The sequence below is a fragment of the Protopterus annectens genome, chromosome 3.part0, assembly GCF_019279795.1.
Source record: "Protopterus annectens isolate FY-2018-M chromosome 3.part0, PAN1.0, whole genome shotgun sequence".
Taxonomy (NCBI): domain Eukaryota; kingdom Metazoa; phylum Chordata; order Ceratodontiformes; family Protopteridae; genus Protopterus; species Protopterus annectens.
In genome coordinates, this window is record NC_056731.1 from 1,950,964,411 (window position 1) to 1,950,983,188 (window position 18,778).

The window sequence follows — 18,778 nt, forward strand, 5'->3', positions numbered from 1 at the left end:
CAGCTACAGGGCTAAAACAAGTCAGCGTTGTCCAAAAGATCATCCATAAGTTTGGCTTTTATCTCCTCAGGTTTCTGCAGCATCATTGCTGCATTTTATAGAGTGACGTGCTACTTGAGAAGATGCACCAAGCAAAGTAGCCAAGATTTTATTTTCTGAGTCAAGTAAGTCTGCAATTACCTTGCAATGTTGGAACATAAGCTCTAAAGCAAATTTAGTCATGTGTGTTTGGTAATTTATGGCCCTAAAAGCCAGGTTGGCAGAAGTCTGCCCTTCTTTGCCTAGTCTATCCAGGGTCTTGCTATCCTAATCTGATGGGAGAAGGGTATTGGAGGGCTGTAATCTAGATGGCTTGTCAGAAGCCACAGAAATAATTGAAGGGTCCGCAGAAGAGCACCTGAAGAGGAACCTGCACTCCTCTGGGACATTATAAAATTGGTCTGGCTTCTTGCGGGCGGGTGGCTGGGAATCTGGTGCCTGAGAAGCTGAGGCAAAAGCATTGAGAAAGGCAGGGCAAGAAAGGAGGAATTGGGGATTGGCTAGGTGATCCCCCCTGTAGTAAGTAGCTCATTGTATTTTTTTGTACTTCAGATAATTAGGCACTATTTTATTTAAAATGCTCTCTCGTTTAGCTAGAGTTTCTCCAAAGGAAAGGTCTTCCATAGGTGAATCCGTTGTATTGGATTCCTCTTCTGGGGAGGCTTAATCCGGGGGGGGTCTGAACAGTAGGCCAGAGATCCCCCCCCCCTGCCAAAGAAGGCTGCCTCTGAAGAATCCTCTTCCCCAGTCCTTTTAGTGGAGAGAGAGTACTGGGAGAGGGAGCTACAAAATCTGGATGAGGCCTAAGGGACGTAAGTGCACTGAAAAGGCCCTGAGTAAATTGTTGCCAGTCGCTAAAAGTTTTTTTTGGTGGGGACCAAAGTTTGTTTTTTTGTTTCTTTTTTGCATGCAAGTCTATCCTATGTAGGGAAGGAGGCCCAGACGTAGTCCTACATTCTAAAAGATCAGATTCCACCTCTTTCCCAAAATCCCAGGAATAGCCTTAGGGCCTTCCATTATCATAAGCTATGGTTCCCCTCCCGACATCCGATTCAGATGCCTGCTTGGCCTCTGCAGATGTGCTTAATCTCATATCCAAGGTGGCCTGGACGTCAGGCTCAGCCTGTGGATCTGAACTGTTAACTAGACGCATCGCTGGGCTTCTCTTCCACCTCAAGAGAAATGGCAGTATCCAGAGGCACAGCAGAAGGTTCAGGCCTTTGCTTTTTGGCCTTCTGTTTCAAAATAAATTCTCCCTCTGGCGCAGAGGATCCCGCCAAAGCACTTTTTGCTGTTAGCTTTAAGCACCAGTACTCTAGTTCTAGGTATAAAGCTAGAGGATAATCTACTCCTTAAGGTCTTTGACACAAACACTTGACAAATAGAGCAGTTTTTGTGGTCGTGATTTGGGCCTAGGTGGAACAAGCACTGGAGATAGATATCCTTGTGTGGAATTTGTCTTCCACATTAGTACTTGCCACCTCTTGGATGACATGAATCCTAACCAAAGACAGTAGTAAAATAGTCAAGAATTCCCCACCACGGCACTCATCTGAAATTTGAAGAATTGCAAACGACTAAGTCAGACTGTATGCTGGAATCTGGTGTTCGGATATGAAGTTACAGAAGTTCTGTGTACGGTGCGTGCATCACTTTTATGACAGATGTCTGACCTCAGCTACGTGTGAAGTATCCCACGCCCTACAGTACTAAAAGTCTTTTGTATACTTGCCAACATCAGGTCACCTATGCCAGGGAACTTCCTCATGTAATGAGAACAGAATGATCACTAGAACAGAGTTGTATTCCAAGCACATGTCAAAATGCAGACATACAGTCTACATACAAGTACTGTTCTCTAAAATGACTGCATCTTCACATTCCCTGCTTTTCTTCCAGTTCAGTTTGTAACTGTGTCTGCAAGCAAGAAACCCTAAAAAATTAACAAGGAATAAGGTTGAGATGCCAGGATCGGTAAAGTAGAAAAAAGGCCAAAGTGGAATAAAATACAGAGCATTCAATCATAATCAGCACTTCTCAGCTGAGTGGCAAAAGCATAGCAGACAACAGTACCCTAGAACTTGCTCACAAGTGTAGAGGTCATATAAGCAGACTTGCTTAGTTTCTTATAAATCAGGTATTGTTATGGAACTAGACCCAGCCAACCTTCATTCAAAACACTGGCAAGTGGCAATGGTTACACGTCAAGCCTCACTTCTGTCCACCTTGTACTACATTGTATTCTGACTGGCAATCCTATGAATTTTGTAATGTTCTTTCCACTAATCCTCAATGTCTGGTACAGACAGAACCTGAGACACCTCAGATCTGGCTGACAACAATGAAAGATACTGCTAAATACCTTCCAGTTACAACAGTTAGGGTCTAACGTGCAACAGACAAAGCCAATGCCAGGGATAATCCTGTTTCAGGTCCTGGCTACCACATGCCACACTAATAGTCTGAGCAGTTCACTGTTATCCATTTTCTTCAGACACTTGACATTTTCCTACAAACACCATGTGATGTCAGTGCCAGTTATGCTAGACAGAGTAAGGCAGTGCATGTTTAACATATGCCAGCATAGCTAGCTGGAGTTTTGTAAAGAATTTTACATAATTTGCATAACAAACTAATTTGTATGGATGCTTGTGTTGAGTGTATTTGTAAAGCTGTTTGTGTTAAAAAGATATCAAAAGTAGGTCCTGCTGGACAGAAAAGAAATATATATATATATATATATATATATATATATAGGTCAGGCTGTATTGTGGTAAATGCTGAAATGTATATATGTTGACAGAGGAGGCTGGAAAGGAATGGGTAAGCTCAGCCCAGCGTACCTTAGGAAAAATAGTTTGAAATTAAATTACATGGTATAAGCCATAAGGATTATATCTCACAGGTCTGAATGCAGCCAGATATGAAATGTCTGTGAAAACAAGGACTAGGAATCCTGCTGTATTGTTCTTGGTGAACTAATTGCTACCCCGGAAGGGTGTAAGTGTTGAAATGGTTTTATAGTTTCCAAAAGCTGCAACACATCTTAGCAAAGCTCTGTGTGTGTATTGTAACACTTATGTGCAAGATCCTGATTCAGCTTCTAGTAAAGGGGGTAGTGTGGGAACCACAGAGTCTGGTAACCAGATGTGATGTAATTCTGTAATCCAGCACTAAAATGATGCTTTAAAACTATATGAGAGAAATGTCTCAGGGCAGCCTTGTTTGTGAAACCTGACAACAAAGATCACTCACCCACATCACCTTGCCTTGCTCTACTAAGAAAGAAACAGTAATTCTTTGGATCAGTCAGAAAAATATAGTGAGATTAGTTAAGTATTGTTTTTGTGTCAATATGAATTGCTTCACTGTGCTATTTTAATATTTCCTGTGATTGAACCTCTGGTTTTTATTGTAAATAGCTAATCAGTATTTTCATGCTATTTATTAAATATGCTTAAACTTTTCATCAAGGCTGGTCCTTTTAGGCAATATTTAACAGAGTGTACTTCTTTATTTAGTGACACTGTGGCCCCTCTTGAAAGTCTTACTGCATTGGTCAAACACTACCATTTGTATTAGTATTAACTTTACTCAATAAAACTGGACACCCTGGTATGAGCCTTAAAGTAGCTGGGTGGTGGCAGCCCTTATATAGTCTGGGTGGAGGAGGCAGAGCTAATACATCTGTGCCAACCTTTTCTGTGTGTGAAAATCAAATTTCCAAGTGTGTGTGTCAGCTACTTGGAACAGGGACACAGAGCACCTTAGTGGTCAGCGTGAATTCTTATTTAGGGCTTAGAGTGAGTGTCCAGATCCAGGACTGAACTGTGTTCCCTTTGTACTCTTAAAGGAAATTGTGCTTGGTACAAACAGCTGCATTTGAAAATACTCTGCGTATCCAGTTTTATTCCAATTGAGCATCCCTCACCTGCGTCAATGGTGAGGATTGAAGCCTTCCGACTACTGACCCATAGGAGGGAAGTGTTACACCACTATGAACCGATGGACAGTAAAACAGAAGATAGACCTAGGCAGTAAATAAAAAGAAGTTATGTGCTCACCATAACGTTCCATGTTTGTAGTCCATCTCACCCTTCATTCTTACATATGGGTTTGGAGCCGATCCTCGGCTCCGACTTGGCCAATTACAAAGCTCGAAGTCTCTAAGTAGGTATCCCATAATGCACTAACAATTCCCTGATCTTGTTTACTGCCATCTACAATAGTGATATAGAAGAATTTCCACAAGGAAAAACAACAGATGAAAGGTCTCCAACTCTAAGGAAGATAGACATTATCTTGTCTCCAGATCCTCCAAGAACACATGGACGGGGGTAGGTGGGTGGGTTCATAAGAATGAAGGGCGAGATGGACTACAAACATGGAACGTTAGGGTGAGTACTTAACTTCTTTATGTTCTGTAGTCCTATATCTCCTTCATTCTTGCATATGGGACAGCATCCCAAGCACCTTTTTCTTGGGTGGCTCATGGAAATGTACTCTTAAGAACCATGGAACAAAAGGAGGCTCTATTCCTGAAAGCAAAGTCCAATAATTTGTAATGAGTAATAAAGGTATGAGGGGTAGCCCAGGCTGCTGCTGCACATATACTGTCCATTGGAATTCTGGCATGAAAAGCAGCAGATGTGGATATAGATCTGGTGGAGTGAGCTTGAATTTTAAATGGGAGTTTTCTGCCATTAGAAGAGTAAATAAAAGATATGCAATTTGAAATCCAGCTTGATAACGTTAATCTTGGAGACTGGCATTCCTTTTCTCATCTCTGAAAAAGATGAGCCATAAGATTAGGTTCATGTTGCCCTAAATGAAAATTGGAGACAGCTGCTAATTGAACTGATTGTAGCAGCAGGTGATCCCTGATGAAAAAGTTTGGTTAGAAATTCTAATACTAAGGAAATGGGGCCTGTGTATGGATCTATGTTCCTAGCTTGTGCCCAAAGGGAAAATCTTTTCCATTTGCTAGTGTAGAATTTTCTTGTAGAAGGTTTATGAGATGATGTCAGAATGTGTGCAACCGCAGGGGAGAAATCATGAAGCCTGACTAGGGATAGAAGTGGAGCAGCCATACTGTCAAGTTGAGGGGTGTGGAGACTGGGATGGAACGTGCCTGGCATGTGTGTCAGACGGTCTTGGTACTGGGTCCAGAGTCCATGAATCGTCCAGAAGGTGAGGCCCGAGGAAGGGGAACCAAATCTGACGAGGCCAGTAAGGAGTGATGAGAATCATTTTGCTTCCCAAAGGCAGTGCTTTCTGGTTAACTTTCGATATTAGCGGAAAGGGAGGAAAAGCATAAAGAAGTCCCGAGGGCCAAATGTGGACAAGTGCATCTCTCGGTGTCTCCCCCGGGAGGGGATAAGGGTGAAGTAGCTGCTGCATTTGGTGTGCAATGGGATGGCAAACAGATCACAGCAAGGCTGTCCCTATTTGCGGAAAATCTGTTCCACGACTTTTGATTCAGAGATCACTCGTGAGGCATCAAGATTGCCCTGCTAAGCTTTTCAGCTATCACATTGTTTCTCCCCAGGATATGCGTTGCAACTAGAAAGTGTTGGGAAGATATCACCCACTGCCAAACACAAAGCCTCTCGACAAAGGGTAGGATCTGGTTCCTCCTTGTTTGTTTATATACCATACCACTGACATACTGTCTGACTGGCTTGATATCGTCCCTAGAGGAAGAAAGTCGTGAAGTGCTTGCAACGCTAGTAGCACTGCTCTCATCTCTGGAACACTGACATGCAAGTGAACCTCATGTTCTTGCCATGTGCCTTGGACTGTCCTTCCTAGATAATGCCACCCCCCCCCCCATCTGAGAGGCATCCATGGCAACAGTAGCAACGGGTTGGCGAGGAAAGAATGGTCTCCCTATCGTTAGTTGATTGGACTGGATCCACCAACGAAGTTCCTTTTTGCAAGATTCTGTTATTAAAATGGGGTGAGACAGAAGCAGTTGCTTAAGAGACCACTGGGAAAAGAGTAGCCACTGTAGAACTCTCATATGTAGTCTGGCTAACGGAACTAGAGTTTATAGTAGAGGCCATGGTTCCCAGTAGTTTGAGCACTTTCTTCGCTTTGACCTTATGTTGAGGAAGCAGGCTGTGTATTTGTCTTAGATTTTGCACTTTGAAGGAAGGCAAGCCATCATTACGACTATTTCTGCGCCTATAAAAGTGACATATTGAGAGGGCAAAAAGATGGACTTTTCTCAATTTATAGTGATGCCTAGCTGAGTACAGACTTGGATGGTTGAATCCCTGGCTTGTAGAAGTAGGTGCCTGGTGGTGGCAGTCAGGAGCCAGTCGTTCAGGTATGGAAACAATTGGAATCCAAGACATCTCAAGTGAGCCGTTACTACCACCATGCATTTGGTGAACACCCTGGGGGCTGTGGTAAGACCAAAGGGCAGAGCACGAAATTGGTAATGACTGGCTCCTAGCCGGAAGCGTAAATGACTCCTTGATACTCTGTCCATTTTTATGTGGTAGTACGCATCTTGGGAGCTCTATGGAGCACATTCAATTGTCTTTCCCTAACAGAGGGAGTACAGACTGCAGTGTTACCATTCGGAACCTGGACTTCTTCACTGATTCATTTAACTTGCTGAGATCCAAGATGGGCCTCCAAGTCCCCTGTTCCCCTGTTCGTTTTGACACTAAAAAGAATCTGGAGTAACTTCCTAATCCTATCTGGTCTGCGATGGTTTGGATTACTCTCTTTTGAAGCAACTATTGGGCTTCTATAGTTGCTTGATCCCTGTGACTAGGTGGAACATCTGGGATTGTCTTGGTAACATGAGGTGGAAAAGAGAAGGGTATGGAGTACCCCCTGGAAATTATTCTTCTCCCCACTTTAAATGCCAGATTGATGATTTTTTAACTAAGGCAGTGGATGAAGGTATTATCACCCAAGAAGTGAAAGAGCAGTTATTGGTTGGGTCACCTAAAAGACAGTACTTATATCTGTTGCCAAAGATTCACAAACATGCCACCAAGCCACCTGGGCGACCAATAGTCTCTGGACACGGGTCCCTTACGGAACCACTATCGGAATATCTGACTCTATATCTAAAACCGTTATTGAGTCAAATTAGAGCTAGGATTCAAGACACCACCCAATTTTTGGATATTATCAATAACTCCCAACTTCAATCTCATTGGTTATTATGCACCCTGGACATCACCTCTCTTTATACCAACATTCCCCATTGGGCGGGCTTACAAGCGTTGGATTATTGGTTGGCTAGATCAGGTTTATATCCATCTGGATTTAACACCTTTCTTGTATGCCTTACAGAATATGTGCTGTCTAGCAATGTTTTCTATTTTCAGAATTTTTGTTATTGGCAGAGGCAGGGTACTGCTATGGGTGCATCTTTTGCACCCATATATGCAGATCTGTTTATGGCATACATTGAAGAGATCATAATTTATGATGCTACACATAATATATATATGTGTGAGATGGATATTTGGCGTCGGTATTTGGATGACTGTTGGTTGGTGTGGAAAGCTGATGAACAATATCTCATGGAATTTCTTGAATATTTGAATAACAACATATGGGGGATTGAATTTAAATTGACTTATCATAAATCAAGGATAGTATTTCTCGATGTAGAAATTACTAGGAACCAGGATCACACTTTATCCTCCAGGATGTTTAGGAAATTCCCTGAATTTAATTCAATATTACATGCTACCAGCTTCCACCCACAACATGTCATCCATAATATACCGAAATCTCAGTTTCTTAGAGCCAGGAGAATCTGTTCTAGCCACCAATCCTTCACTGATGCCCAAGATGATCTGACTTGTAGATTTATTAAGAGGGGTTACCGTCCAGGTTCGATACATGTTGCCAAAAGATTTGTGTCCAGCCTAAATAGGGATGATTTATTAATATATAAAGACAAGAATAATGGTCAGCAGTCACAACCCTTACGTTTGGTAACCACATACGGACGTAATACACAAGGCTTTAAAAACATCATACATAGACATTGGAACATTCTTAAAGCTGATTCAAAACTTTGTTCCATGTTACCGGATCATTGCTCCTTTTCATTCAAAAGGGGACAAACCATTGGTTCAAAATTGAGTCATTACAAGAGAGTGGGTGCTGATTATTCTGTACCAACTCAGCGGTCTATTTTAGGGAAACCCATTGTTGGATGTATTCCCTGTGGGCATTGTTCATTCTGCATTCGTGTCTCACGCACTCATGAATTTACTAGCAAAAACACATCGCAAGTTTTTGATATCAAGTTTTGGGCTAGCTGCAACACTGAGTGGGTTATCTATTTGGTGACTTGCAGTTGTTCTGCTTTCTATGTTGGAAAGACTTCTCGAGCTTTCCGTTTCAGAATTTGTGAGCATTTGAGTGACATCAAAAAGAAACGTACCAGCAATGCCTTATATAAACACTGTTTGCAACATGTATCTGCTTCATACAAATTTGTGGTCATTGATTGTATTAGAGGGAAATGTAATGATAAACAGTTTTGGCAGGAATTACTTAGCTCCAAGGAGAAAAAATGGATTATCAAACTTGGAGCTCTGTTTGCACCTGGTCTTAATGACCAATTGTGAATTCTGTTTGGATTGGACCATGGGTGGGACCAATCCATATATATGTGTGTGTACTGTGATACTCTGTTTTTCCATTTTTTTATTTCACTGAAGAAGGCTCACATGAGCCGAAACCGGTTTGAATCTAATACTATTGGAATTTATTGCTTTTTTGTTTAAAAGCTTTTTCTGCTATTGATTTTTACTATAGCAGCATTTCAGCAGGGGAGGTTCTCTTCCCTCTGGTCAATAAATTATTTTTTGACATGGTTATTACCAACACTTGCTGGCTTTTTTGTTGACTGTTGTTTATCCATTTTTGCCGTGCAAGGGTTTCACGGGCACCTGCTACTTTGTTGAATTATTCTTTGTACCCATTTGTCTTGTGTGATGCCGTGCCAGGCTTCTGGGTACAAAGATAAGCGACTCCTGACTGGCTCCAGAGAAGCGCAGCCAGGCCTCAAACTTAAGGTGCGGTGATAGGGATGTCCACGAAAGGAAGAGAGGTCACCCTGGTTTTGCGGACCCCCCCCCACCTCTAAGGCGATGTCTATCACTATTTCCTCCTCCTCTGCCTCTGGAGAAGGAATCACCTTGTGCGTCTGGGAAAAATATCTGAGATTTCATGAATCACACTTTTCCCCCTCTCTGACCTTTAGAGTATGGTCTAGAAAGGAGGGAAAAACGTACTCCCACGGCAGAGAGTCTTCCCTTCCTGCTTGCATCTGGTGAGTGTATTTTACCTTTGGTCCAAACAGAGAGGAACCGTCAAAGGGGGCATTGGTAATTGTAGATTTGAAGAGCTCCGTGAAGTTACACAAGCGCATCCAGGAACGTCTCCCAAGGGAAACTCCTGAACCCGCTGCCCTGCTTGCTCCATCTGCTGCGTAAGATATCAGCCTCATGGAGGAGTTAACAATAGAGTTTAAGGTGGACAACTGATCAGTAACCTTCTCAAGGACTCCTTCGGTTAAAGTACCTTGGAGAGCATCTCCCAGCTTTTAGATCTCTTTAAAGCCTAGTGAAATGGGTGAGGTAATGCAGCAAGTGTAAAAGCCGCTTAAGAAAAAACTACGTTTCCCGTACCTGTCCATCTTTCGAGACTCTTTGTTCGGTGGGTGGACAGATGAGGTCTCTGCTATTTCCTTCTTTGTGGCTGTTGCCACCACCATGGCATCTACAGGCACACCTTTGGTCAGAAATTCTTTTTCCTTAGGAGCTGAAAGGAATTTGTTCGGCCTTCTAGGGACTGCTTCCACGGTGTTAGGAGTTTCCCCACACCTTTCAATTCACCAAATCTAACAGCTCATCTTAAGGTGGAGACACCCAAGAGGCTGAAGGGTGAGACCCAAAAGTTTTCAGGTAACAGACTCATCAGAAGGGGTGACGGTAGGCCAGCCACCTCTGTTTCAGGATCTCTAGGATATCTATGAAGGAGATATCAGAGGATGACCTAGGGGACCCTTCTGAATCCTCAAGGTCAGTGTCAGAGGTGATGGACTCATCAGGGGAGTCTACATACTTCCTCTTGCAAGTCATCTTCCAAGGAGGCTCCTCAGAAGGGTATTCTGGGGAGGTCTCTGAAGACTTTGGGTCACCCAAGGGAGGCTCCTGAGGCTGTGGGTCTCTGCTGTCATGAGAGGGATGGTGCTGAGACAGAGGTCAGGGCTTGAGGGGGAAGAACATTGGTACCCTTGTGTAGAGCTGAAGATCTAGACAGCACGCTCATCTCGAAGGCAGATCCCCCCCCCCCGGCTCAGAGGACACCATCGATTCCAAAGAAGTGGAATTAGCTCCCGGCTCTGGAGCAATCTGCTCCAAGACAGATGTAGGATCAGAGCTCAGCCGAGCCGACGCACTGAGGTAGGCTCAGAACCGAAGAAGTTCGGATCCAAGAAACACATCGAGGCAGACTGGTGAGCTTTGGCTCCTAGACACCAGGGTCAGCACCAAAGGTGTCGGAGCGGGACTCTGCTCTGGAAAAAAAAATACTTTGGGTACTGGAACTGAAGGTTCCACAACAAAAGGCACAGATAGATCTGGCTCCAAAAGACCAGCATGGCTCGGAAGAGAACAGGTAATACAGCCTTAAACGGCTCTAGAACAGACTGGGTCAGAGCAGACAACAATTTTGCTAGTGCCGACTACAAAAGTCTACGCACTACCCTCTCGACATCCTCAGCAGAGAGACTCTTGGAGGATCTGGAAGACAAGATATGGGATCGAGATCTCTGCAAAATTGGAGATCTAAGTGTCGGGGATACCGGTAGTAAGTCTTTTGACTGGCGCCGAGGTATGGATTCAGCTATAGGCTCTGAAAAACTTGGGGCCAAAACTGGATGGTTTATAACAACAACCTTAACCAGCTCCGAAGGCAGAGAAGCCGAAGAGGTAGGTTTGACAACTTTTGCAACTTTCTCTGGAGGTCGTGATTTGTCAGTCGGTGTCGGAGACTGTCTTTTTACAGACTTAACCTTCTCTTTTTTTGAAGAGGGAGACTTGGAGTGAAGAGGAATCCTCCTCAAAGGAAGGTTTAAGGAGGCCTTTCAAAATCAGTTTTTTCTTCCTTTCCTGGTGAACCCGGGAACTAAAAGAACGGCAAAAGGTGCAGGTCTCCTGTAGATGTACAGCTCCCAAACACACACAATTACTATGCCTGTCAGTCAGGGACATTTTTTGTGTACATTTATGGCATTTCTTAAAATCCGAAGGTTTATGGTCTTTAGATTTCTCAGACATAACTACCACAATGACAGACTAACTGTACACAGCAAAAAACGACAAGAAGAAGAGAGGACTAGGTCCATTAACTTAAACAGGCCTAGCCCTGTTTAAGAAACACACAAGGGGGAAGGGCAATAGAAGACTAGGCCCTCTAACTTAAACGGGCCTAGCCCTGAACAGAGGGGTAGGCGAGAGAGAAAGTACAGCTGTGTACACTTACCATAAATGTAGAAGTACGAGTGCATTCACTGTTGCACAATGTTTTATACCCTGATGACCTGACGTCATGGAAGAAGGGACAGCAACCGACGCAGGACCCAAGACTTTGTTAATCAGGCTGACTGAGGGCTACTGCAAGCAGATAACCCAAATATAATGACTGCAACAGTGAAACACGAAGATCATCAAACAAGCAACAGTAAGGCAAAAGTAGGTCCTCTAACTAAAACGGACCTATGCCTGAGAAAGATTAACAATAACTAGCACAATAAAGACAAAGGGATACCACTAAAGAAAAGACCTGCAGAAGCGACAGACAATAATTAGCAACAATTGGCAATAAAACCTAAGAGAAAACACACTAACTTACTACTAGCAAGTTAACAGTAAGCTATTAATAAACTAACTTTACAGTAAAAAAAGAACACTAAATATTGGAAGAAAAAAAATTCCAATTTAGCCACAGCCAAGGAGGAGAGCACTTCTGAACTCGTAGAGTGGCAAACGAGGTCTGGGGATTGTTAGTAGTGTATTATGGGATACCTACCTTGCCACGAGCCAACTTACAGTCTTCCAGCTTTGTAATCGGCAGAGTCGGAGCTGAGGATCAGCTCTGAACCCGTATGTAAGAATGAAGGCGAGATAGGACTACAGAACATCCCCTTTTACTCAAGAAGGTATGATGGATGGCATAAATCACAATGAGAGACAGGTGCAGGTACAGACTTTATGTACATATACGCAAACACTCTCAGTGCAGAAAAATGAATTCCTACTGTATGAACCCCATATTAAAGTCCTTTCAAACATAATACACTTCAAAATTACCTTTCTGTTAAATACACATTTTCTTCAATAAGCTCAAAGTATGGTGGCATTTTCTTTAGTTTAAACTGTTCCTTCCAGTGTTGGGCATCTCGAAAGTCATCCATGTCGTAGCATGGTCCAATAAACTTTGTAGTCTCAACCAAAGGCTTGTAATCGTGCTCATCCTCTTTCATTTTGACCTCTGCTGTGAGATCACTTTCAGATGCACTTAACTTTTGTTGCAACTGTTGAGGTTCCTGACCAAGATGATCAATCTTATTTACTTTTTCTTCTGATACAGAAGGTGCCTCCTTGTTTGAGTTGCTGCTGATCTCATGTGCCTGCACCGAACCAGGCTTTTTGCTATCAACACTATTAGCAGTTCTGGAAGGAACATCTGTCCAGACTTCATCATCTTCATAGTCATCAGTTAAGGAATCTGGGTGCATCTGCCCTTGATCATCAAGAAATGGGGGTTGACTGCTTTCAAACCCAGAACCCAAGGACTTTGAGTCTGGCCCTTGATCCCAGTAACGGTTACCTTGCCAATAACTATTCTCAGACTCTAAATGTGGCTCACCAGACATTTTTTGATGTGGTTCATAACTACTGTCTGGTGGCTGGTATGTACTACTTGGTTTTTCTGGCTGAGAGAAATCCCACCCAAGGCCACCTAAATCATCAGTACTATGCAAGCCATCTAGTTTGGTGAAGTCAGCTGAGTCATGAAAACTTTGTGCACTGCAAGACTTTGCTTGTTCAGTACTATGCTTTTCAGTGGAATTAAGCGGACTCTCAGTCTGTGACACTCCACAGCCAGCAACTGAATCACAGGAATTTTGCTGATCCTCCAATTTTAACACCTCATTCTTGCTGCCTGCCTTTTCAGTGACACACTGCTTATTCTCAGACAATTCCACTTTTTCGGTGTCAGATTTTTCAGATGAATTTTCAGGATCTTCAAAGCAGGACTTCAGCTTATCAGGGTCTGTCTCTTCAGCAGAATTTTCTTGACTTGCAGACAAGTACTTCAACTGCATGCTGTCAGACTTTTCAGCAGAATTTTCATGGTCCTCAGACAAGAACTTCAACTGTTTGTCATCTGGCTTTTGAGCATAATTTTCTTGATCCTCTGACAAAGCCCTCTGCACGCTGTCCAGAGCCTCCTCAGAATTCTGGTGATCCCCAAACCTTGATTCCCTTTGCCTGACACCAGGTATTTCAAAAGAATTCTCCTGGGGTAACAATAATTTGTTCTGTATAGCTTGCAGGCCATCTGAAGGAAGGTCCCGATTCTCAATATGAGATTTCACTAACTGCTGTAATGGTAAAACCTGTGATAAAGGTTCTTCAGAATTACTACAATGCTCATTAGCAGCCTGTGAAGTTGTCTCTGCTTCAGAAATACAGCCTGCATTAATATTTTCCAACTGTGAAACACTTTCAATCATTTGGCCCTTTTCAGTGCAAATTTCATTATCTGAAATCTCCATCCTCTCGTCAAATTCATCAAACGGAGAAACATGCACATCATTTTGATGTTCTTTTTGTAAATCATTTTCAATAGTTTTGCTTTCAAGTTTTTCATCCTCTGAATTGTTAGACTGTTGATTCACTTCAGAATTAGACAAATGTCCTGTATTGTTACTGTTCAGTGGGGAACTGCAATTTTCATCTAGTGTTAGAGTTGAATTTTTGGGAACCACAACAACAGAATGGAGTCTGTTCCTTGGAATGCTGTCATCAGAATCTGAATAAGAGTTTTCAACATCACTTTCTTCACTGCCTTGCTCACTTCTGCTTTCTGTGAGGTCTGAGCTTACATCACCAGCACATACTTCAGTTTTAACTACCTGAAAACTTGGATCACAGTTTAATTCTTCAGGATTAGTTTCCACTTTTACTTTGGCTTTTTCTCTTGCTTCAATATGAGTGGATGTAACCAGACCTTCTACAGTGGCAGGTGTAACGCAACTTACTCCATCTTGCTCCTTTAAAGGAGTGACATCTGAAAACTGATTTAAACATCTTTCAGCAGAGTTACTGTAATCATTTATAACCTCCTCTTGTTCTACCTTACAGAGTGAAGGTAAAGGTTTCATTTCTGTGAGCTGTAAATGTTTTGCTGTTTGTTCTAGCTTAGCAGAGACCTCTAACTCAGGCAGATGAAACTCTGGTTTTAATTCTTCAGACACTTCCACTTTAACTGAAGATGGTGACAGCAATGGTTTCTCTGAATGACTACCTAAATGAGGCAAAAATGTTTCTTCATGAAGACTTTCTGAACTCGAACTTCCTACTTTCAACTCTGCAAAGCTGAAACCCTTAGAAGCCTGGACTTCTGAAATTCCTTTACTTAACAACTGGCTGTATTCACAGCTAGATGGGTCCAAATGCCTTTTGTCAGTCTTTTGTTCCAGGAGTTCCACAGACATCTTTTCCTCAATAAGCGTTGCATCATGTGATACTGGGAAATGTTCCACTGCAACATTTACTGAAAACTCTTCAATGGATTTCTCATCTGAAGATTCAATGTCCATATCAACCTCTCTTTCACAAAATGTGGAATCTACAGTATCTGACACACAGCTGAGATTTAACTCCACATCTTTGGCTTTTAAGGGAGAGGGCAAGCATTCTTCCTGTTTACTGCAAGTTGAACTATCAGCTGCATCTTCATACAAAGGAGAGGATGCTTCACATTCATCTAGATTGGAAGAAACAGAAGACTCTGATTCATCAGAAGAGCTTGGGGAATAGCCAAGGTTTAACACCATATGTTCAGGCCGTTTTGTATGCAAACTTTTATCTTCGTAAAAAGTATGTAGTTTACTCATTTGTACTTCACAGAAATTTTCCTCTGAGAATGAACCAGAATTACTTGTTTTAACACTAGAAAGAAAACTCTCTGTTTCAGGGCAAATTTCTATCAGATTTACATTTTCCACACTGAGTGAGCTTTTGATATCAAAGTCCCGGTGAGAGACAGCTAGTTGGTTATCTTCTAAACTCGGTGAACTCCCTGATTCTCCCTTCACTCCTTGGATGTCAAGCTCTGTATGTTTTTCAAGCTCTGTATGTTTTTTGAGCTTTAAACCAACAGTCTTGGCCCCAATTTCAAATGATTCTTTATAAGGGAAAGTCTCCTTAATTTGACTAGGCATGAGGTTCTCAGAAGGGCTCTTTTCAAGATCAACAGCACTGTCAGCCTTTTTAATAGGTGCAGTTTCTACCTTCTTTGTCTTTAAACTATAACACATTTTATCACTTTCCACAGACTTGAGTGGAAGTTTTAAGTCTTCATCAGATTCTGAAGATGAAGATGAAGATGAAGAAAACTTCTTTTTGTCAGGCCTCTGTGAGGATGACTTTAATGTATGTGACCTATAGTGAGAAGAGCTGACACTGCTGTCAGCTCTAGAATAGGAGGATAACTTTCTTTGCTCAACATCGTTATGAGGAGAATAGCGTTTACTTGAATCTCTTTCTGAAGTCCTCTGAGATTCTCTTTCTGATTTAGAATAAGACCTTGTTCTTTTTTCAGACTCTGTATATGACTGCTCTTTTCCATCCCTGTCTGATTTTGAATATGCAGATGTTCTTGAGTCTCTATAGGATGAAGAATGAGAAGTGCGTCTTGAATCACTAGATCTGGAATGTGTTCTTCTGTGCTCTTCCTCCGAATCTGAACTGTCTCTTGCTCTGCTCTCTGCATAAGAACGAGGATACTTGCTTCTCTCTCTGTGGGGTGAGCTTCTGTGATGTCTTCTTTCAGATTCATAATAATGTGACCTATCAGATCTTGAATAAGACTTTCCAGACCACTTGTCAGATCGTGATCGAGACCGTGATCTACTTCTCCTCCTATCCCTCTCTGATCTACTGCGAGAAGAAACATACTTACAGTCCTTTTCTGATTTTGAGTAACTGTAGTATCGCTCATCTTTTTCCATTTTAGACCTGGAAGAGAATTTTTTCCCTGAATCATCAGACTTCTGAGTTGTAATCTTTTGGTAATCCCTGTCCTTTTCTGTACTTGCTAGATGTTTCAGTTCTTGTGAACTCTGACTAGAAGTAGTCTGCACAGAATCATCAGAGTCAGAATCATATAACCCTCCATCAGAATGGGAGGACTTCCTCTTGGGAAACTGCTTTTCAATGCATGAAGAAATATTCTTTAAGTCTTCTGAGAGTTCATCTGTCCCAATATGGGAATAATCATCTTGTGGGCTTGCAATGTTATACTCAGAAATATTAAGAACTTCATCATCTGAACTATTTAAATCATCATTTTTACTCTCTAGGTCTGAAGAGTCCAGTAATACTGTGTCTGCTTCTTTTAACATTTGAACTGCTTCTTCCACAATCTCATTTGTTTTAGAAAGCAATGAAAATGTCTCTAGTACAGTGTGTGGTGGTGTAGCTGCCACTGGAGCTGGTACTGTTGGTGCTTTAACCTGTGTAGTCACAACTGATGACCTACTGACATATGATGGCACAGTCAGTGGTGGTGGTGGTGATGGTGGTAATGGAATATCATCCAAGTCTGGCAATACCATCATTTCTGTGAACTCAAATGAAGCCGAGAATGTTTTTGGAGTTGAAGTGTCAGACTTCACTGCTACAGGCATCACACCATCTGCTGGAATGGTCAATGACCCTAACTTGTCTGTTACTGCTTCAGAAGCAGAAGCCACTCCTACTCCAGCTTTAGCAGAAGAACTCAAAAGATGCTTCTTAGAAGGCAGTTTTCCAACTTCCAGTTTGGGCTTTGGTGGGGAAATAGAATTAGTTTCTGATGTGCCAGCAGAAGTGGTTTGAAGTGATCCTTGCAATGACAGCGAACCTGAAGCATCATTCTGGTTTTTCTCACCACTTAAAGCAGATAATAACCAATTTTGCAAGGGTTTTTTTGTAACACTAAAGCTGAAGGACACTTTTTGCCTTCCCTGCTCTTCCAGATTAACTTTTGTCTTCGTTCCTTTAGGCAAAAAGCGACTGGAAGATACACTCTTCTGTACTGGGATTTTAACGAGTTTTGAATCCAGAACATTTTCCACCTTTCCCTGTATTGAAGAAAAAAAGATAAGTTCAGTTCTAGTGGAAAAACACATACACACTGCAATTCATAAACATTCAGGAACAGCTTTAAATAAGGACTGCTGTAAACCCAGTCATCAAAATGAATCCTCGCTTCACTTCTGAGAAATTACAGCAATTTTTCCCAAACAAAATGAATCGACACAAAGGTGAACATGCATGTATATTCCTTTCAATTAAATACTGGAAAATTTGTTGACCTGCAGAGTGTACTCCTAGTTTTTAAACTGACAGAAGATGCCCTCATCAAAACATAACTAGCTTGAAGAAAACATTAGTGGATTCTGCGGTCTACCACTGTACGAATGTCTAAGTGTACAAATCATTGAAAATAAGCTCTATCAGTACTCTAAAGACTTCAATACAAAGCAGTCCCTTTGCACAGGGTAGAAATAACACGGATTTGTAATCTTTACACACACAAACACACACAGTGTGTGTGCATATATGTCTGTGTGCAACACCAAGAAAATAGGGTTGAAAGATTTGCACATTTTTTTTTTTTACAAAGGATGGATGGGAAGGCACCTGTAAGCCTTCTTTACACACACACACACACACACACACACACACACACACACACACACACTACTGTGGCTGGTTTATATGGACCCATACCTCCCCTTAAATCAACATCACAGTGCCCAATGTGAGTAATAACAGGCATGTGCAACCTACAAATTCTAGTTCTTTTTAACTATTCAAAATAATGGAGTAAACCCAGAATATCACGAACTTTAAGAACTATAAGCCACAGATGAACAGACTTGCAAATGAAATGGAAGAAATAAGAATGACCTACTGTTGAAAGACATTTCAAAAGATCAACTGATGAATGAATACCTGCAAACCTTTTACATGTTACTTACAGTGCCTGCTGTATTTAGAAAGGGAAAAAGATCCATTAGGAACCAGAAAATCTATTAACCAAATGTGACAGTTACCCCACTGGGAAATGACCCTATGCAAAATAACATTTTGGTTCTAAGGTAGCAAATATAATGTAGCTGGCAATCCACACAGACTGCTTACTTGGCAGTTGAAGCATAATCCTGCTCAGTACAACAGGAAAGTGCAACAGAATACTTTGAGGGGTAGAAGGCTGCATGGGCCCATTATGGGCAAGAAAGTTAGGGCTTATAATTAGGTAATGAAAGATATGGGGTGGAGTAATGGGGAAAAAAGAATCGCATCAGCCCTACACTAATTACACAATGCAATGGAAGAGCAGGAGATTTGGCATGGTCATTTCAAATGTGTGGCACACTTAAAGAATATAAAAGGCATTATCTAGGTAC

General features: G+C 41.9%; 1 protein-coding gene across 1 annotated transcript in view; it reads right to left on the reverse strand.

The window, feature by feature from the left end:
- The window catches only part of SETD2 (SET domain containing 2, histone lysine methyltransferase), a 3,532,865-nt gene that overhangs the window by 2,777,463 nt on the left and 736,624 nt on the right, over positions 1-18,778 (reverse strand). The window contains exon 4 of the mRNA XM_044066027.1: positions 12,402-17,446. Within this exon, the coding sequence (XP_043921962.1) occupies positions 12,402-17,446 (5,045 nt within the window). The remainder of the gene's footprint in view (positions 1-12,401; positions 17,447-18,778) is intronic.